General features: G+C 36.4%; 1 protein-coding gene across 1 annotated transcript in view; it reads right to left on the reverse strand.

The window, feature by feature from the left end:
• The window catches only part of Galntl6 (polypeptide N-acetylgalactosaminyltransferase like 6), a 1,066,425-nt gene that overhangs the window by 641,998 nt on the left and 401,246 nt on the right, over positions 1–23,181 (reverse strand). Inside the window, 1 exon segment of the mRNA XM_028889258.2 lies at positions 13,386–13,524. Within this exon segment, the coding sequence (XP_028745091.1) occupies positions 13,386–13,524 (139 nt within the window).

The raw sequence follows: 23,181 nt of genomic DNA on the forward strand, positions 1-23,181 counted from the left end.
TAGTTTTTTAAATTTGATTCTTATCATAAATTCACACACACACACACACACACACACACACACACACACCCCTGCTGGAAATCCAAGAGATACATTTTAAAGCTGCTAGCTCATTTGTAAAAGGTTTATTTTTTTTTCATGTACACAGCTTTCCCACTAGCACACCGAGACAGAGGGCCCTTCTACCTGGCCTCATTTCACTTTCAAAGACTCTGTTTCATGCTCTGTCATTCACGCTGAAGGCTGAATGCCCGACAGCTCCTCAACTGTTATCTCTCCTAGGAAGATTTCCATCTCCATAGTGATACTATAGATGACTTTTACTTACAGTGATAAAACATCTCTATTTCTCAGGCTTTCATCATATGATGAGGAGTATGTGTTTAGATTAGTTATTGTGGTAATTTCATTATGACTCTAGCTCTTGACTTCTAGAAAAACAATTATGCACTGATAGTTGTACTGACTGATATATTTAGACGTATAATACAGCTCTATCAAGTATGGAAGATGCCCAAATAAGTTTTAAAAGTTCACTTTTGTTACTACTGACCATTCATTTTTCCAGTAATGCTGTCTGTAATCTTTATTGATTTTTCTCTTTTTTTAAAGTAATGTTTTGAAATGGTCTTAACATAAACAGCATTTGATTCAAAGACCATGTTTTCCACCCCCAGCTCTGACAGTATCACACTTGTCTGGAGTACAGGGAGAGGCAGGTATTTAGTTTACTTGGGGGCTGAATTCACTTGTGAACTTACTGAATGAAAGCATTTCATCAACTTCACATGTATGCCACCATAAAACCATAGAGGGAGACTCACTATTGCCAGCCAAAATATAATGTAAGCAACTAAAATTGAGAATAAAAAATGTTCCTGGAAATTTTTGCCTAGTTACACCAAAAAATTGCTGTGAATCACTTTTAGCTTTAAAGAGTCAAACCTATGAAACCATATTTTTATATCTAATATGCAATTAAGATAAATATTTAAGCATATTGACTAAATCTTAATTAAAAGTGAATATATAATTATTTTTTATTTTAAACTAAAATTAACTCACTAATTTAATTATATAATGGCAGATCATATGTAGCACTAGAATTAATTTATTTTTTCATATTGTACATTTTTTATGCCAATGAAAATAATCAAGGTGCATCATCATTAGAAGCAACAAACAAACAAACAAACAAACAAAAAAAACCTGGTAGATTATGCTGCAACTGATTGGCAAACCTGGTCTCAGTTTTAAAAATCTTAATCTCTAGTCAGGAACATGAAGAAAGATTGAATCCTTAGTGTAGTAGAAAAATAAAAATTCTAAAGAAAACCTGAACTTAAACTTCATTGTATAAACTGTGGATATTAGGTCTGTTAGAAGTAACATCCTTTTTAGCAGGTAGGGATGTTTAGAATATAGAATAATGAAAAGTCAAAATTCAACCTAAGTCCTGAATATGCTCACAAATTATCTTTGTTAAATGTAGATGAAGTATCTTAAGCTCTTTACTGGAGAGGACAATCCTTTCCTGACAATGTTCCAATAGACAAGCACCGTGTGATGAATATGCCTGCTCTTTCGGAACCCTCTCAGATATTATTCCAGGACAAATAAAAACAGCTCTGATTGATGGATTTAGGCTTTGGAGCACACCATTCCCAGATCTCCTCCTCTATTTTCTACTTCGGGCCCTTCTTGCATACCAGTTGTGTGGCACTCTGAACTCTGCACTCCACTCCTTCAAATCTGTAGTTATCTCATGTCAGTGAAGGTGGAAACATGGGGGCTGAATGTTCCTTATTCTTGAGCTCAGTAGTAGATACAGCATTTGACTTATATAAGAACTGTTCTCATCAATAGAGTCTCAATATTAAAGGCAATACTTTAATAAAGAAGTCACTCCTGGGACAATTTCTCAATTGCTTCTGATATTGTCCAGGGAACAGGCATATGATATATTGCCATGATATAACTGTAATACTATGGAAGCAATCATTTGATCCAAGAGTTATAAAATGCTGCTGTATTTTCTCAGGAGATGAGCTTTGCAGTCTTCTCTCAACACTCAATATTCCATTTATTGTCAAAGTCATGAAGCTAAATCCAGAGAAACTCAGTTGTATAAAATAGAAATGACAAAAGTAGAAAAGCCACAAAGTAGAGTAAGACAATTTTAATTTTAAAATGCCCCAGACAGCCACTTTATAATAAACCTCAAGTAACAAACACATACATGAAAATTCATATAAGCATCTGTACTTTTAAACAACTGTTTTTAAAGTAGCAAAAACAATTGACATTATACCAATGATACATTTACGTGAATCCTATGCATTTGTATAGAACTCACATTATTTGAGGTTTCTATGCCACTTTTATTACATGTGCTTTCTCTGGGGAGCAAAGTTGGAGTTTATTGTGAAACAGTATTAAAGCTGGTGAGACGGCTCCACAGGTAAAAGCTCTTAGAGCCAAGCCTAACACCTGAATTACTTAGATACCTGGAAGCCACCGAATGCAAGGAATGAATTGACTTTGCAAGTTGTTCTTTGATCTCCATAAGTTCCCAGGGGCACATACATACATGCCCCATTCCCCACCCCAAACACACACACACACACACACACACACACACACACACACACACACACAAAAAAAATAATGCATTAAAAAGTTCTCATGTCTGTCTAATCACAAGCATTATAAGAGTGACAGGTGCTTAGTGAAAGGTTTCTATATATCCATGAGTGGGCATGGGCATTTCAAGAGAGCCTGCTCCTCTGTTTACATTTGGGTGGGCATGGGCATTTCAAGAGAGCCTACCCCTCTGTTTTCATTTGGGTTTTTCTTATACATGAATTATGTTACAGTTGAATAGTGCTTATGATTATAATGGATGGATTTGTTATGTCAAGGAAGGAGCAATGGCTCATACATCCTTAAAGCTTCCTTAACTACATAAATATTTATGTAGAAATTTAGCAGAACGTTTTTTCTAAGTAGGCTGTTCTTCCATAGTTTATAATTTTCTTCTTTATTTTATATTTTGAATTCCAATAGATTTCTTTTTTAACATTCTTTTTAAAAACAAATTAATTTATTTATTTTACATCCCAGCCACAGTGTTCCTCTCCTCCCTCCTCCCCTCTTTGTCCCTCCTGCCACCTACTCTGCTCCCACCTGCCACAAATACGTTTCTCCTCCATTTCAGTTTAGGATATCAACAAAAATGACAAATCAAGTTTCAGTAAGATTAAGCACCTCCCCATGTATTAAGGCTGGGCAAGGGGACCCAGTATAAGAAGCAGGGTCCCAAAAGCCTGTAAAAGGGTTGGAGACAGCCCTTGTTCTCACTGTTAGGAGTCCCACAAGAGGACCAAGCTACATAACTGTAACCTACATGCAGAGGGCCTTGGTCAGACCCAGGTAGGATCCCTGGTTGTTGGTTCAGTTTCTGTGAGCCTCTGTGAACCCAGAATAGTTGATTTTGTGAGTTTTCTTGTGGTGTCCTTGATCCATCTGGCTCCCACAATTCTTTATTCTTTTCTTCTGCAGGATTTCCCAAACTGCCTAATCTTTGACCGTGGGTCTCCATCTGTTTTGATCAATTGTTGGATGATGTCTCTCTGGTGATAATTGGTCTAGGTTCCAATCTGGTCACAGGAGATGGTCAGTTCAGGCTACCGATTTGCTATTGCTGGGAGTCTAAACTGGGATCATCCTTATAGATTCCTTGGAGACTCCTTTGTGCCAGGTTTTTACCTGACCCCAAAATGTCCCCCTTTCCAGTCATCTCTTTCAGTACTCTTCCCCTCTAACCCCCTCACTTGATTGCTCATGTTCCCATATTGACCCTCTCTCAGTCCACTCATGAAATCTCTTCTCTTTATCCTGTCCAGGGAGATCTGGGTGTACCCTTGTTATCTAGTCTCTCTGGGTCTGTGGATTGTAGCACAGTTATCCTTTATTTTAGACCTAATATTCACTTATGAGTGAGCACATGTTACATTTGTTTTTCTGGGTCTGGGTTACCTCACTCAGGATGATTTTCTTTTTAATTCCATGTATTTTACTTCAAATTTCCTGGTGTCCTTGTTTTTAACAGCTGAATAATACTCTATTGTGTAAACATACCACATTTTCTTTATCTATTCCCAGGTTGAGGAACATGTAGGCTGTTTCAGCATTCAGGCTATTACAGTTAAAGCTGCTATGAGCATAGTTGAGTAAATGTCCTTGTGATGTGATTGAGCATCCGTTGGGTACATGCCCAAGAGTGGTATAGCTGAGTCTTGTGATAGGTTGATTCCTGGTCTTCTGAGATACCACCATATTGATTTCCAAATTGGCTGTGCAAGTTTGCATTCCCACCAGCAATGGAGGAGTGTTCCCCTTGCTTCATATCTTCTCCAGCATGAGCTGTCACTTGTGTTTTTGATCTTAGCCATTCTGACCGGTGTAAGATGGTATCTGAGAGTCATTTTGATTAGCATTTTCCTGATGACCAAGCATGATGAACATTTTTTTAAGTGTTTCTCTGCCAATTGTGTTCAGAATTCTCTGTTTAGATCTGGTCCCCATTTTTTTAAATTGGACTATTTGGTATTTTGATGTCTAGTTTCTTGAGTTCTTTATATATTTTGGAAAGAAGTTCTCTGTCAGATATGGGATTGATGAATATCTTTTCTTATTCTGTTGGGTGCTCTTTTGTCTGCTTGATGACGTCCTTTGCATTATAGAAACTTTTCAATTTCATGAGGTGCCATTTATTAGTTGTCAATCTTAATGCCTGTGCTACTGGTGTTCTGTTCAGAGTTGTCTCCTGTGCCAATACTTTCCATATTGTTTCACACTTTTTCTTCTATCAGGTTCAGTGTAACTGGATTTATGTTGAGGTCTATGATCCACTTGGAATTGAGTTTTGTGCAGGGTGATAGATATGGATATATTGATATATTTGCATTCTTCTGCATGACAACATCAGTTATACAAGCACTGTTGAAGATGTTTTCTTTTTCATGGTAAATTTTAGCTTCTTTGTAAAAAATCAGATGTCCATGTTGTGTGGATTTTTTTTGTCAGGGTCTTTGATTTGATTCCATTGATCCACTTGTCTGTTTAGGCAAATACCAAGCTGTTTTTATTACTATAGCTCTGAGTGAGACTGGTCTTTAATTCTTTTTCTTTGTTGAGACTTTGTGTTATTTCTTTCTTTTTCTTTTTTCTTTTTTTTTTTTTTTTTGGTTTTTCGAGACAGGGTTTCTCTGTGTAGATTTGCGCCTTTCCTGGGACTCACTTGGTAGCCCAGGCTGGCCTCGAACTCACAGAGATCCGCCTGGCTCTGCCTCCAAGTGCTGGGATTAAAGGCGTGCGCCACCAACGCCCGGCAGACTTTGTGTTATTTCTTTATCAGGGTAACTGTGGACTCATCTAAAGAATTTGGCAATTTTTTTTGTTCCTATTTTGTGGAAAAACTTGAAGAGTATTGGCTTTCGTTCTTGTATGAAAGTCTAGTAGAATTCTGTGATAAAATTATCTGGCTCTGAGTGTTTTTGTTGTTGTTGTTGGGAGATTTTAATGACTGCTTCTATTTCCTTAGGAGTTATAAGTCTATTTAAAGTGTTTCTTTGATCTTGATTTAATTTAGGTAAGTAGTATGTCAAGAAATTTGTCCATTTCTTTCAGAACTCCAATTTTGTGGAGTACAGGTTATTTGAAGTATAACATAATGATTCTCTGTATGTCCCCAGAGTCTGTTATGTTCCCTTTTTCATTTCTGATTTTGTTGATTTATGTATTTTATTGATTTCAGCAATAGAATTCCTAGCCAATCCCCAGCTACATGACTGAACTTGTGCTGTTTAGTAACCACACAAAAGTCTTAGTCATTCCAGGGCCTCAAATCCTATGTAATCCATGTGCTGTGTGTTCACATAATCTATTCATATGCATAGTGTAACTACATAAGCCCATATGTGCATGTGTGGGGAAATCCATTAAAAGTAGGTCACAGACCTCTCCTCCCTCTCTCTTCCTGCACAGCCATTTACATAGGCCCCTCTGTTCCTTCTCTTAATAAACTCTTATGGTGGGTTTTGTCATGTCACATGGATTTTCTTGCACAGTAAACAGTGCCACTTAATGAATAACAAAGCGCCACATAGTAACTAATACTCAGTTTGTTTATTCCTTGCTCTATATTCCTCTTAGGTATGTCTGCTTCTTTTTGCTATAGAGATTTTATGTGTACTGTTAAGTCACTGGCATGGGATCTCTCCATATTTTTCATAAAGGCACTTAGTGCTATGAAATTTCTTCTTAGCACTGCTTTCATTGTGTCTAAAGTGGGTATATAATGCATTCATTTTCATTTTTCATTGAATTTTAGAGAGTCTTTAACTTCCTTCTTTATTTCTTCCTTGACCTAGTGATAACTCAGTAAAGAGTTGTTCAGTTTCCATGAGTTTGCAGGCTTTCTGTTGTTACTGTTGTTGTTGAAATCAGCTTTGGGTCATGGCGGTTTGATAAGATACAAGGTGTTATTTCAGTTTTTTATATCTTTGTGACCAAGTATATGGTCAATTTTGGAGAAGGTTCCATGTGGTGCTAAGAAGAAATTATATTATTTTGTATTTGGGTGAATGTTCTGTAGATATCTGTTAGGTCCATTTGAGTCATAATGTCTTTTAGTTCTGTTATTTCTCTGTTTAGTTTCTATTTGGTATTAAAGTCTCCCACTATTATTGTGTGGGGTTCTATGTGTGTGATTTAAGCTTTAGTATTTTTTTTTTTTTACAAATGTGGGTACTCTTACATTTGGAGAATAGTTGTTCATAATTGAGACATCATCTTGGTGGATTTTTTTCTTTGATGAGTAGGGAGTGCCCTTCTCGATCTCTTTTGATTAATTTTGGTTGGAAGTCTATTTTGATAGATATGAAGATAGATACATCAACTTGCTTCTTAGGTCCATTTGATCTGAAAATCTTTTTCCAACCCTTTACTCTGAGGTAATGTCTATCTTTGATGTTGACAGGCATTTCTTGTATGCAACAGAATGATAAATCTTGTTTTCACATGCAACCCATTAGCCTGTGTCTTTTTATTGATGAATTGAGTCCACTGATATTGAGGGATATAAATGATCAATGATTGTTAATTCCTGTTATGTTGTTGTTGGTGGTGGTGGTGGTGGAGGTGGTGTGTGTGTGTGTGTGTGTGTGTGTGTGTGTGTGTGTGTGTGTGTGTGTGTTTCTTTGGGTTTGCTGGTGTGAGATTATCTATTGACAATGGTTTTGTGGGTGTACTTAACTTCCTGGGTTTTGATTTTTTTTTCTTTCTAGTACCTTCTGTAGGGCTGGATTTGTGGATACATACTGTTTAAATTTGACTTCGTCATGAAATATGTTTTCTCCATCTATGGTGATTGACAGTTTGCTAAGTATAGTAATATGGGCTGTCATCCTTGTTCTCTTAGAGTCTGTAAGATATCAGTTCAGGTCCTTCTGGATTTTACGGTCTCCACTGAGAAGCTGGATGTGATAGACTTCCAAGAGGTCTGTCTATATGTTACTTGACCTTTTTCTCTTGCTACTTTCAACATTCTTTCTTTCTTCTGTATGTTTAGTGTTTTGATTAGTATGTGTGGAAGAAATTTTCTTTTCTGATCCAATCTATTTGGTGTTCTGTAAGGTTCTTTTATCTTTATAGGCATGTTCTTATTTTTGTTGGGAAATTTTCCTTTATGAGTCTATTAAACATATTTTCTGGGGTTTTGAATTGAGTTTCTTCTCCTTATTCTATTCCTATTATTCTTATGTTTGATCTTTTCATAGTGTCTCAGATTTCCTGGATGTTTTGTGTTAGGAATATTTTATATTTAGTATTTTCTAATGAATCTATTTCTTCTACCATGTCTTAAATGCCTGAGATTCTCTCTTCCATCTCTTGTATTCTGTTGCTGATGCTTGCATCTGTAGTTCTTGTTCAATTACAGGTTTCCTTCAGTTTGTGTTTTCTTTATTGCTTCTATTTACATTTTCAGATCTTGAACAGTTTCCTTTATTTGTTTGTTTATTCTTGGTTTTCTTTTAGGAATTTACTGATTTCTTCCAATTTTTTTTTGTCTTTTTAAAATTTCTTTAAAGGATTTGTCCATATCCTCTTTAAGGAGCTCTATCATCTTCATAAAGTAAAATTTAAGGTCTTTTTTTGGGTTTCAGTTGTGTTAAATTGTCAGGTCTTGCTGTTGTAGGGTATGGCTGTGTTCTGGTGTTGCTATATTGCCTTTTCTGTTATTGATTATGTTCTTACACTGGTGTTTAGGTGTCTGGATTCTGGATGATTATAAGTTTAGGTGTTACTCCTGAGTTTGTCTTTGTTAGATGAGTATTTTATTCCTTGGTTTCTCCTTCCTCTCTGGTCTTATGGTCTAAATGACCAAGGGTTTTGATCACCACTATGTCTTCAGGTCTAGTAGGGTGCCCCCTCTTGTGTTTTGGAGACTAGAGGGCCTTAGAAGTCTTTGTGTGACCAGATATGGCCTCTGGTATAGACTAGACTGAAGTCTGTCTTCTGTAACTGTTGTAGACCTAGTGCATAATGGAGTCCTGTGTTGAGGTTATGGGCTGGTTTGGGGGGCAAGTGTGCGTGTGTGTGTGTGTGTGTGTGTGTGTGTGTGTGTGTGTGTGTGCAGTCTGGGGTTGTTGGAGAGCAGACTTTAAAGGAGTTTTGTGGGCAGTGGGAAGTGTCTTACCTGGGGTTCCTAGGACCAATCTGACCTCCAGGAAGGCTGCTAGGGCTTTGGGCTCTAGTATGGAGCTCAGGGTATAGATATAGTCTAGGGCTATTGGGCTGGTTTTAAGGAGTGTTAGCTTGTGGTCGGTAGTGCCTTACCTGGGGTTCCTAGATCCTGCCTGGCCTCGAGTAGAACTGAAGGCTTCTTCCAAAGTATTAGGCTGGGATATGGGGCTGAGAGGAGGAGGTGTAGTCTGGGTTGTTGGACAGGCTTAATGGAGTTTAGTAGGTGGTGAGTGGTGTCTTCTCTGGGGTCCTTAGGACTACTCTGTCTTCTGGTACAGCTGCCAGCACTGTGGGCCTCACTTTGGAGCCCAGGCAGAGGGGTGCAGTTGGTGCAGTCTGTCTTTTTATATCCTCAGTTGCACATTAGATAAGATGTTCTACATAATACAAAGTATATGTGTGACATCCACGTAGGTGTCTAAATATGAAGGTAAGACGCAATTAATATTCTTATGGGGAAACATGAAAATGTGTTATTATGAAGCCAAGCCACTATGATAACTACTGACTGGACATCTGTCACACAAATGCCTCATATCTTATCAGCATTGTATGAAATGAAGTAAAAAATAAACAAAAGATATAAAGACAGATTCTAGACACTGAGCATACAGCCATGACAAAGAGGTGGGTGGTTAAAATGTGCAGATTATATAGATTATCCTTTGAAAACATATAGAATAATAGTCTGGAAAAGTAGAGGGAGCTTAGATAATACCAAAGCACAGATAATATAACTGTCCACAAAACATGGAGATGATTTAAAAATGGAAAATGAGTTAAAAAAAAACCTAAATGGAAAAAATCTTGAAATAATTTAATTACTAGGATATAAGTAAGACGCACCAAATTATTGTCCCACTACCATTTGATGTTACTTCATTCGTGGTTCCAAGACCATGGTTCTGTTATTGTCTGTGACATATTCGTTATTGTTTAAAACATACATAATCAAAGCTGGGTATTAGCTTTGATATTAGAAGGAAAGGATGGAATAAAAAATATAAAAGAATACATCCTTGCAGACTGAGATTTCTAAAGTAACTGACAATGAATTAGTATAAACAAATATGTACACTAAACATAGCAAATCACCCAGAACACAAGCTGTCTAAAGGTGAGCATATGAACAGGTGCATAGATCAGCGGTGGATGCCAGAAGCACACACACTGGGAACTTATGAACTGCAGTGAAGAGTAAGATAAGAAAAGCTGTGAAATAATATTTTCACAACGTTTTTTTATAGCCCAGAAAAACAAACCCTTTCATAATGGCACTGTGAGACGGCACAAAGTTTCTTTAAACTGTCATGTTTTAAAGTCAACCAAATCTTGCACCCTGTTTTACAGACTGTATCAATACAAACTATGGTCAGTTAGCTGCAGAATAGTTAAACTAATAATCCTGAAATATGTGTTAATTGGATTTTGTAATTTCTAGGACCATTTGCATGAAGCCTCATGATGTTACTGTCAAATTCATGTCCATTTGGGAGTCACAGGGAACCCAGAAGCATAGAACTTTAAGCAGTGTGGATCCTTCCTGCAAGACTTTAGCTTGCATTTTTTTCCTGTAGATGAGACTCTAACAAAGTCAGGGGGGAGCATCAGGGTTCTCTTAGTGCCCTTTTGAGAATCAGATATGGACTGAAGTCAAGTTAAGCTGTCATGGTCATTTCTAAATGCCTTCCTGATATACAGTCTCTGCTAGTGTTTGCTTTATCTCTGTGTTTGATATCATTTTACTCCATGGCATTTGACCTTTTTCAAAATCCAGATTCAGTAATGACGTAAGACCTGGTAAGAGTAGCCGCTGTTTGCTTCCTTAACATTTGGAATAATATTTTCTTGATAATCTAAGCTCAGTGGGTATAATAAAAATATCAAAATAGTTTTGTTCTTACTTTTCAGGATTGTGTAAGGATATATTTTTCTAAGGTTCTGGTTACACATAAAAATATGCTCTAAAAATAACAGTCTATCAACTTTCCTCAGCAGCTTTCTGCTTTCCAACTGTAACACTTTCCACTCGAATGCACCTTAATAGGTTGGGAATGTTGGATGAGAAAGAAGGCAAAAGGAAATTATTGTCTGAGCATATTTATTATGGCAACAATGCAGCTTATTCATCTTTGATGGAGCACAATTAGACATAGAATTTCTCGTAACAAGAAATGTTTTGGTCAGTGGGAACTGCTACAGATAATTATAAATAACTTGAGAATAATTTGTTTGGATAAAAGGCCGAGGACAATATATAGAGTTTTCAGTTTAGGAAAAATTTTATTTGCACTTCACATTAATCCTCTACTTAAGGATAATAGAAAAATCTAATTTACCACAGGTTCTGATGAGAAATGCAATAATTATTATATTTGCCAAATAAATTAATGAAATAGTAATGGAAATATAATAATAGCTTCCTAAAGCATAAGATATTTTTTCTCTTAAGTGTCAATTATCTTGAAATAACACTGAGCTTTACTTACTTAAAATTCTTATTTAATTTATAGCTCTAGTCTTGGTTTTTCTTAGTTTCTGTTATTTTTGCTCCCTTGCTTCTTCCACTTTCTCTCCCTCCCTCTCCTCTCCTCTCTCATACAAGTGTTTCTTAGGGGAGACTGCAGTGGGGGCTCCTGTGGAGTGGAATCGATGCTAAGGGGTTGAAAATCTTGTTCACATCCAATGTTGTCACAGTTTTTTAGCTTTCTTTAAGTGCCCAGAAAACCACAAAAGATTCCATCCCCTCATAATTAACAATTTAAAGATAAGGTTGAGGTCATCGTTATAGACAGGTGAGCTCCAGAGGATCACATGCAGCAGCATTCCTGTATCAGTTTATGCAATGTAACCTTCTGTCAATTGTCAAACCACAAGCAATTCATAAGTGACATGGAATTGAAGAAGAAACTTCCACCATGTAATCGTTCATTCTGATCACTCTTTATGGAAATATTAGGTCAAGGACCCAAAGTTATGTTGGCTTTAAAAGTAGTCCATTGAAGGTGCATGTCCAAATACAGTTCTGATAACATGTCAAAGAGAGAAAAAAATGTTTATCTCCAACCCACAATATGTAGCCGATGAAAGATAAAAAGTGTGGACATCTTCTAAAAACATTTTGTTTTAAATGAAGGTAATACAGTCAATGAATATGCATTAATTTTCCGAGTCCGTATTATGGTTTAGATTCAAAATGTTGGCTACAAGCTCATGCATTTGAACATTTGATCTCTAGTGATGGCACTGTTTTGGGAAGTTGTAGATCCTTTAGGAGGTAGGATTTTGGCAGAGGAAACTGGAGATGAGCCTTGCACTTTATAACCTGGTTCAAGTTCATGCCCCAGCTCTGCTTGGGGGAGATCACTAAGATGTGGGTATGTTCCTGCTGCCCAGATATTTGTGTGTGCCCATTGCTGAGGAGGAGCATGATGACTCCCATGCAGCTGTAGGCTGCTCCTGCTGTGGTTCCTTTTCTGCTGTGGTAGGCTTCATCACCTCAAAACTCAGCCTTACCTCCTTACTTTGCTTTTTTTTGCCATTTTTTTAAAAATTGCAGCAACGAGTAAGGTTGGCGTTCTTTTAGAATTTCAAAAATTATTTAATTTTAATTAGGTACACTTAACCTTACAAAACATGAATTTTTTAATCCAAATGATTAATGTGACACGTTGGTTCCATATATATACCATAGTGATATGCAGTAAACGTAAAAGCAGCAGGTGAGAGAGCTGGCCCTGGGGTCTCCAGACTAGGAGAGCTACCTGTGACCCTCACATGCTGCAGCACACAAGAAAGCAGCCTCTACTTCCCATCAGGGCAGCACCCTAGAGCTGAGGGCTTGAGAGCAAGAGAGCTGACCCCGCTGCCTCCTTCCCTTTTATGCCCCATACAGCAATAGGAAGAGAGGGTCCTATACCTTGCCAGGACAAACCAGTAGAGTTGGCCCTGGTGACATGATTTCGGGAGTGGATCTGAGGGCCTGAGAGCAAGAGAACTGGCCCCATCCTTGCAGCAGGATGAGAAAAAGCTAAGGTACTGATTGACCTAGCTACCACCTAGGCCCAGAACCAGGCCTGTGAGTTGGCCCGCCCTAACATCCCCCGAATCCATGAACTGTTGGAGTATGTGAAGGGGATGAACCTATACATCGAAAGCAGCAGGATCTCCATGACACAGGACAACAGGATATCCAAGAGGAGCCCATTATGGCTGGTGTAGTAGAAACCAGAGGCCGTGAGTCAGACCAATGACGTTGGCAATGAGCAGTTGTACGGACTAAAGGGTAAACTGTGTGCCTCAACGGGACACACTACAGCTTCCACGACAAGATTCTTTGTTTGTTACTTTGTTTGTTTTTACTTTTGTATTTGGTTTTAGGTTTTTCTTTTAAATTTGGTTTCATTTTTTTTTTTGGGGGGGCGTTGCAAAGGCAGAGGACAGCTATGAAGAGATGAGGAGATAAGTGGGATCAGAATGCAAGATGTGAAATCCACAAAGAATCAATAAAAGGTAAAAAAAAAAAAATAACACAAAATAACCAAAGAAACAATCACACTTGGCATGTTCATACTTACTTAGCGTGACGGATGTCTGGCAGAGACCTCTCTAAAGCAATATTGTTGCTGACAAAAATATTGAAGCCGTTTTCCCTGTAAGCTGAGTCATCACGGTCCTCTTCAGTAAGAGGATAAGGTTTGCCATGTTCACCTTTCCCTACAAAGGAAAAAAATGAAGTTTTCATCTGAAAAAATCTGTTTCATATTCTAGAACAGATATCCATCTATCAATAATATATAATGAAAATGTACGATTTATACACTCTAGCTTAGTTGTTAGCATGGTGAAAAATTGAAGGCATGACATATGCAGGAAAATGAGCTGAAAACTATTCTATTAAGCAAATAAAGTAATCCCCAGAACGACACACACTTTCCTCTTTTAGGTAGGTCTTTAGGTTTTTATTTTTATATATGTATGGAAGTACACCTGCAGGTGCACATATACAAGTGTGTGCATGTGGATGCTGGGGGTTGCCCTCACAAGTTGTTGCTCTGCCTTACACACTGATGTAAGTTTTCTAGCAAAACTTACCTCGAGCCTCTACACACGCGCACACAGGGATCTGCTTACATGCCTGTGCTTACTTGCAGGGAAACCTCATACTTAGATGTGCACCATAAACATACATATTCCTAAAAAGTCAGGACAGGGGCAGAGATATTGTCAGCCTCTTCCTTCCTTTGCACATTTGCTTAGGCACGTTTGAAGACTTTGGTGTTACGCAACTGAGACTGAAAACCCAGTAAAGCTAATGTTTAGTATCTGAAATTAACATTTGTCATTGCACATAATCTGTTAAAGAGTAACTGGTATCAATCGTATAACATGGGCTATTTAGCAAAATAACTCATGGACTGTGTTTTTGATACACTGAGTTTATCTTTTTTCTTGTGGCATTCCATGGTTATATATTCTCTTATTTAATAAAGCCTCACTGTAATGGGTTTGCAAATAAAAAAAATCACAACAATATCAACTAGCCCCTAAGTCTGTGCATCTCAATGAACATCTAGAGTTAGAACAGCCCTTCTGAAACTCTGAAGTTTCACACTGGATTTTACACTTTCACTATTCAATGTCTTCATTCACTTGTGCACCACCAAAAAATGAAAACACGACAAAGTTAAAATTAGAAAAACAGCAAGTTTTTGTTTTGTTTTGTTGTTTTGAAAATCTTTCATGTCTCCTGTCTATAACTTGCATTCAGGTGCCAAGGAAGGGCTGTTTGCACATAGCAATCATTTCTGAAGCAATGTTCCTTTGAATCTCATTGGGATTTTATATGACTCTTCCTTATTTTATGTGTTTGTGTTTGTGTGTGTGTGTGTGTGTGTGTGTGTGTGTGTGTGTGTGTGTTGTATAATGTGTTACAGCTTTTTTCCCTATATATTATTCTCAATGCTCCTTGCTGGTTTTTGTACTTTCTTGTTAGCTGTTCATTATTAAGTCTCGTTGTCTCTCATAGAGTTTTTAAATTGCCAAAGTTTTACAAGACTACAATATTTTTCTTTCATGTGGTAGAATTCATGTTGCCTCTTCTTGAATGAAGTACAGATTTCTCACTTTATTCTGTAACTTATAATACATAACAATTTCTATATGTGCGTGCTCTCGTCTGACTTAAATGTGATTGCTTCAAAGAACTGCAAGGATGAGTGTGAATATGTATTTGTAAGTGTGTGTAAGTATGAATCCATTATTAATAGAGAATCCTCTGCTGTGTTATAATACTACTTTATATTAACAGAATATTAAAGTTTAAGATCTTTAAAGAATTTTCTATTTTTTAACCTTATTAATTTGTTTTACAACCATACTTGATTTTAATGACCAGAATTCATTTTGGGGGGCTTGGGAAATTCAGTTTCTGTATCAAAGTTATACTCCAAAAATAACTCCAAAAAGGCATCCTTTTTAGCTTCTTGTATCCTCCCTGTGACAGTTCCTTTAGTAGGGCAGATGTCCACATCAAGCAAGGGTAGTATAAGAAAGTGAACCTCTACGAACAGGATGAAGCAGGGCATGGTAATGCAGGCCTGTGATCATTGAACTCATAGGCCTGAAGCCAGTGGTGTCCTGGTTTAAGGCTTTCCTTAAAAAATCAATAATGATAATAATAATAATGATGATGATGATGATAATCATAATACAGACAGAAATTTTCTATACTTTAGGGCAATTTTTGAAGTGTTTTTATGCTGAGCCCGAATAAACACAGAAGTGCTGAGGTGTTGTTTAGATAGTAGAGTACTTGCTTAGCATCCATATGACTCTGGGTCAGATCTCTGACATTGCATTACTGGGAATGGAAGGACTCACATTCAGTCTGGGTGCTAGGAAGCTGGAGGCAGAAGTGGCAGGTTGGAAGTTATCCTCTGTTACATGGGGAGTTTGAGTCTGTCTCTTTTCTAGAGACCTTGACTCAAATAACAAAACACACAAAACTCCACCCTCCACCCAGCCACCCCAATAAAAACAAAATCCTGATATTTTGCCTCTGCTCCTATTTTATTTTCAGGAAAGCTGTCACTTTATTATTTTCCAAACTAAATAGAAATTAAAAAGTCAGTGAGAAATTTCATGTGCAAAGCATCACGCTGAAATATTTTATGAGCGTTTAACTCAATACAATTATGCAGTGAAATAAGAGTTGTTCTAAGTTACATGTGAATAAAATAAGAAGAAAAACTACTTTCATTAAACATTTCCATGACTGGGAAACTTTTAAAATCTGGAAATCTCTTTTCTATAGAATGTCCAAATTAACAGCAGAGGGATTTTGAACTATATGAGACCTGATATAACTAAGTTTATACTTCATTCTATAAATGGTACTTAGTAAGAAAGGTAAGAGAAAGTACTGCTTTTGTTTTCTAGACTGTCCCCCAAAAGTAAAAGGCTAATTATCATATTTGAAAATTTTATATGTAATTACTAAGTCCTAGGTGAAACACACAAATAACCCTGCTTTCCTTTTCACACTTTTAGAGATGTTTTCAAGTCCATGGCTTCTAATTCAGCCACTTTGCAGGCTACAGATATAGATAATGTATAGTGATATCATCATTAGAGCACCTGTTAGAAAATTCATTTTCCCTGTGCGACAGCTTGGTGTTTAGACCGGTAAGCAGAGACCCCAGAAGCAAAGGTTTTCAAAGAAATGAGTGACTCTTTAACATTATGTAACAAGACAAGTACGTTAATTTAAATGGCATCTTAGAAATTTTGTATCACATTTGTTAAATTAGGTCTAAAAATATTGCATTCTCATACATGAAGGCAGAAGATTTTATTCCAGATGCTATAAAGTTTTACTATTTATATCTATGCAATCCCCTGAGTTCGCATTTCTTTTGTTAAAGAATGCAACAAACAACAACAAAAACCCCAGACACATACAAATCCCAATGAAACAAAACAAAACAAAAATCCAAGTGAAAATAATAAATTAAGTACTATAATATTAAAAAATATTTATTATTATTGTGAATCCATAGTTATACCTATTTTGAAATACTAATACACTATATTGCAACTCATTATAATAGATTGTATATTTAGGCACCTTCTTTAAATTATGAAATACTGTATCAATCACCATTTTTAAGATAGTATAAAAAGTAAATGTGATATTTTAAATCATTAAGGCATGAAATGAAATATCATGGGTAAATGTGTAAGTTACAAACAGAAAAGAGTTTTTCAGTATGTAACTGATACAGTATACTCAAAGGAGATATTGGCCACTTAAACAGGAAATTTATGCTGATTTTTTTTCATAATGGACCTGATATTTGTCTCCTGGCTAAAATGGTGTTACTATGACTGTCTTGTAGATTGCTGAGACTATCAATTTGGGATGTGTATTGATTGTGTACTATGCGCACCACTGGGTAAGGAAATTGAAAATATACACAGTATCATGCCAGACCTGAGAGAGTTGGGAGCATACTATGATTAGGAAGATAAGGGCAAATTTATTAAATGACTGCTTTGAGAAAAAAAAAAAAAAGCTGGCATGTGTAGAATTAAGTACAGTGGGAAAAACAAAACAAACAAAATTGATGAACTGAAGAGCCTGGTCTAGGCTAACTGTGGAAGGAAAGTTGCAGCTCAAGTTGTATGAAGAGCAGTGGCTGCGAACCCTCTTTTAAAGGGCGAGGGCTGGAGACATTTTACCTAAGAAGAAACTGGGATAATTGAATTGCGCAAACTCAACATTGAAATGCAGTGCTGAGCAAATATTTAATGAATCTTTTTTACAAGACAGATCTGCTAACATTGAATACTGAGAATGAGATAGGCTTAGGTCCCAGGAAGGATCCTGCTGACACTTTAAGTTATTCAAACTGTTCCTTCTGAGCAAGTAGTGTAAGGATAATATAGGGAACCAGTGAGGGTGTGTAGACAAATTTCTAAACGGTCTTATTAATTAAGAAACATGGAGCCAAATATAGGGGTGAAAACCTTAGAGATCAGGGAAATAGTGAGAGACACCAGCTAGCCTTAACTCACCATGCTGCGGAAACTTCTCAAGAGCTACTTCCTGTCTACCCAGGTTTCTATTGCCTTGCTGTTCTGACCTCTCATTGGCTCTTAACCCAGCTACCTCACTTCCTTATCACTGTCTGTACAGACCTCCAGGTCTCTATGGTTGGTACTTGGATTAAAAGCATGTGTCACCATGCTTGGCTGTTCCCTGGTGTGTCCTTGAACACACAGAGACTCTGCCTGCCATGTGATCAGATTAAGGGCGTGTGCTACCACTGCCTGACTTTTGTTTATGGCTGCCTATGTCCTCTGATCTCCAAGCAAACTTTATTTATTAAACTACAAATAAAATATCACCACAAGGTGAGCAACTGGGAAACTCAAAAATCCATGAATATTGGTGCCTTCCAACTTTGTTCATTTGTAGAGATCTTTCATTATCTCTCCAACATAGACAAGAATTTCAAATACTATATGCAGACTTTTTTTTTCTAACTTTTCATTTCTTTTATTTTTTCTCTTCCTCCTACTTCTTCACTTCCCCCCTCTTGCTGTCCCCTCTCTCCTGTCCTTTTCTTGTGGCCCTTCTTTTTCCTCACCTTTGCCTTCTCCTTCAACCTCTCCTCTCTATTTCCCTCTCTCATATGTAAACCATCCCTTCTCACTCTTGGTTCCTTTTTTAAAAGGACAGGACAGTCTTACTAGATAACCCTGGAACTCCCTATGCAGACCAGGCAAACTCAAACTCATAGTGATCCTCTTGTCTCTGTCTTATAACTGCTGGGACTGCAGGATTGTGCCAACCTTTATAGAGACAGCTGCTTTCTTTAACACATTACTATTGTGAATTAATGTTTTAATCTACTTCATGAGAATGTACACTCCAAAAGAGCACCAAAGGCTTTGTTGCTCAACAACATCTAAAAGGTGATTATCCCACAATAGGCACCAGTCCGTATTATATGGGTGTTAAACAAATGATGAGCTGCTAAGGATTTGGCCTCTATTTCCTGAAAGAAATGAAGTCATTTACTTCCCTGAAAGCAAATCTTGACCACTTTATTGGAGAAAGGGTTTGGAGATTCAATGATGATTATCAGGGTTACTACGTCGACATTAAAATTTGTCTGGACACAGAGAAGTTTCCTAGTGAGATCTGAGCTTGCTTTACCCAGCAGGGCTGGATTAGAGGATGGCTTGACCACATTTGTGGTTATGGGGTGTTTGGAAGGGTCTGCATTTGACTGGGCTGGGGGAGGTCTTTTGCCCCACCCCTTGGCATTCCTATAAAAAGCCCTTTTGAAGGAGAGAAGGGCCGGTGGATATTGAACCAGGTCCTCCAAAGCTATCCTGTGTTTCTGTCTGTCTTCCCCATACTATCTTTCTATCTAAATATTTCTTATCCCTCTCTCCTCAAGAGTACCTTGAGGAAAAAGCTGGAGCTGGCCTCCCACAAAAAAATTTGAGGGAAATCAAGTAAAAACTAGGATATTGGAATTTACAAACCGGTATAATGCTGTTAAGATAACTAAGGTCTGGGGCTATGTTTTTGGGTGCCAAAGTTAGCTCACTGAGTGGTATTGGTTGCACTCTCTAATTTTAGTAGAAATGGAGGAAAAATCACCAGCTCTTTATATATCATACACTTCCAGTTGTCCCTGTAAAGATTATAGACACCTGAGATGTGTGGGGAACCAATCTGATAAGGTGTTTGAGTGAGATTTTTTTTTCTGTTACTATTACTTAGAAGTGAGTTTTCATCATGTTGCCTAGTCTATCCCCAATTGCCTAGTCTATCCCCAAACCCATGTGCCTATGCATTTCCCTTTCACAGGCTCGTGAGCAGTTGGGATAACATGCTCCCACTATCTTATCTGGCTTAAAGATATCCCCAGTAAAGTATATGAAGACTTAAATTCATAATTACTTCTTCAAAAGTCAATTAAATCTGAATTCATTCATTCATTTCTCTATCTTAATGAATGAAACGGTTGTCTGCTTATGTTAAACTTTCTTCAGTCTTTATATATGTTTTGCTTTCTGCAGTTCACCAAACATTGAATACCTATACCGAAGCACTTAACTATGTCACTAGTGAAATGAATAAGCGATTCCCATCATGCCCATTCACAGCAGGTGAGCAGTCTGCTTAGGCGGAACTCCCATTTCATGCCTCACTCACAGGTTGGTCTGTATCTTCTTGGAAGTAATCACTGAAGATTGATTTTATAAAAACTGCAGATTGAATATGAATATCGATAAAAATATATTCACACAATATCCTCTTACTCTTTGGGGAATCTAGTAAGTCATTCTATTCCTGAACTGTCATTAGATCGCCTCTAAATTTGCTTTAAATGTTCTTCTTTATTTATTTTTTTTTTATTTGAGTAAGCAACACATTTGTTTGAGGATGTCAGAGAGGGCTTTTTTCTTTTTCATGCCAAAATATCTCATCATACTGGTTGTTCTTTTCCTAAAACATATTACAGTCAGAGCTCATAAACTATATATTTTTCTTACCGTGGTAGTGTATATGAAAGTAACTGAGTATCCATGTACATCTGAGAGATGTAATGGTTGTGAAAGACATTGTGTCTATTAGAAACTAGACACTGGGTATTTAATGTGTGTTTATGAAAGCTGGAATGCTGATCACTATTATATTCATCAAATTTGGTATATGAACATGTGCAAACCACCAGAAAAAAGTAGTGAATTAATGTTCTAAAGTTTTTTAATTATCTTTGTGTGATAGAGAATGTATAAATCATCCTTAATTACAGTATTTTTATTGCAATCATTTCAATTGCATCCTACATTTTTTTTTTTTTTTGCAACTTCAGCTCATGAAATAGTCATTGTATTTACTAGGGTATGATTTAGCAGAATTGGGAGTTCTTTTTTGTTTGTTTGCTTTGTGTTTTGGTGTTTCAAGACAGGGTTTCTCTCTATATCCCTGGTTGTCCTGGATTTTACTCTGTAGACCAGGCTGGCCTCAAACTCAAGATCTGCCTGCTGCTGACTCTTGAGTGTTGGGATTAAAGACGTGCCACCACCTCCTAGACAAAGGTTCTTTTTTATTACAGCTTTCAAGAAAGGCTGGTAGAGAAAATGATGAATGGCTTTCATGTTTTGTGTCAGGAGAAGTGTGATATGTCCTAAAACCTTGTACATACACAATTATTTAATCTTTTCTAATAGTTTGACCTCAGAGTGTGTGGAAATTTGCTACATAAATCAATGCATGCTTACTGTTACACATAAAATTCTCAATTAGGTATAAATCTGCAGAACTAGTTCAGCAACAAGAAGAGCAAAAGGAACCAATTTGTCAAGAATAACATGGGCTGTATATACATGTCTTCTTTAGTATTTTACTAACAATTGTATTGTGTAATATTTAGTTATAAACGAAATATTGCTGTGAGATGAGGAGGCCATATTTAAAATAAAGTATCATAAGAATTATTTTTTTTTTGTTCTTATACTTTTATTTATAAAGTATATGGTCACTTTTTTTTTTCCAGAAAATGTCATTCTTTATTTGTAAAGTAGAAATTTGTAAAGTAGAAATTTTTATTATTAGATTTTGTTGGTAAAAATAAATATAAAATATGAAAGTAATAGTTGTCTCCCAGTTGATAGTTATTTGATATTCTTGTAAGTTTTATGAAGTGCCAGCCATTGAAAACCCTGGAACATACTTTGCATTTTAAAGTTTTGCTTTCTTTGTTGTGAGTATATGATAAATTTCTGTTATTCCATTTTTTCTCTTTGGTAGTGAAGTGTGTAGACATTTTCTTCCAGCTCTGGACAACATAAATTAGACACATGGCTATCTCCTTTGCCTTTCTAAATTTCCCCTACCCTGCTCTTTTGATTCTTCATTGTTTTTATTTTGCATTTATGTACCATCTTTAAAGGTTCACTGATTCACAGAATTAGTGAGGAGTAGAAAGTCTGTTTCTCTACCCACAAGACTACAGTGTTGATTGTTCTCCTGCCATAGCACAGCTTTGCTGATGTGTGTAGAAGGAGATGCTGAGTTGGAGGTTAAACATCTAGACCCTAAGTTTCATATCAAACTTACACTAAGAAACTACAGCTATGATGAGCTCTTTAACACTTTCCTCAGCATTTTTATTTATGAAGGTAATAAGTGAGGCTAGGTAGATAATTAGTATTTTACAGTTCCCTCCAATCTTTTAATTGTTTCTTACTATATAATCATATTCTCTTGGATAATTCATGTCACAATGCTAAACTTGATAATATTATGTGACATTCTTTTACTCTAAAATAATTATGTATTTAAAACAATTATTAATATTCAGAGGAAAGCAATATAATTTATTCTTACAGACTATGAATAAAAAATATTGAGAGTCCTCTGAGAAACTAGGATATAAGGTTCTTGTGGTTAGACATCATTTCTCAAATGAATACACACACATATATATATATACATATATATATATAATGGAAATATGTATATATACCACATATATAGAAATGAAATATAACCAGAGTATAGAAAGCAAAGATAAACCAAGGTGTAGGCACTCTGAAATATTTGACCATCAAAGATGTCATAATCTTTGCTATTCTGTTATCAAACTCTGCCAATAGTGTTGTGTCTCATACTGAATTGAAAAAAAAATAGTAGTGGATAAATTCAAAACCTTTTCTCAAAAAAAAAATACCATTTGTGATGTTTTAATTAAATAGTCAACATTCCTAATTTTTGAAGGAATTCAATGAAATTACTCTATCCAGTTAATGTGATCTAAAAGAAGAGATATGAGGAAGTCCCCATCTACAGTTGCAATAATTTTCCAAATAAAGCAGAAAAAATAAAGAACATCTACCATAGAGAGCCAAATAGAAAAATACTTTTTAAAAATGAAAAAAATAAAATAAATGTTAGAAAGGGAGCTCATTGTTTTACAGTAGAATTTTGATGAAGAAAGAAAGTTTCTACTATTAATCAATTATTGATGTAGAGGAAGGATGAATCAAAACTTATAATATCTGAAAAAGTCACATGAAAACTCACTTTTATAAACTTATTAAAAAGAATTTAAAATAGACCTCAAATGGAAGTATTCTACATGGGTGGATGTTGATCCTAGATATCATGAATTATTAAGAACAAAATTCTAGTGTCAGATATGTGGCAAGAGTTGTTGGTCAGAAAGACCTCAGAGGACCTCTAAACTCTACAAGTTATGTAAATAACCTTGGTTTCCCAAAATACTAGATGATAAGACCTAATTGCTGAAAATACTGTACATCTTGAGTGCAGAATACAATATA

Source organism: Peromyscus leucopus, chromosome 17 (assembly GCF_004664715.2).
Source record: "Peromyscus leucopus breed LL Stock chromosome 17, UCI_PerLeu_2.1, whole genome shotgun sequence".
NCBI lineage: Eukaryota > Metazoa > Chordata > Mammalia > Rodentia > Cricetidae > Peromyscus > Peromyscus leucopus.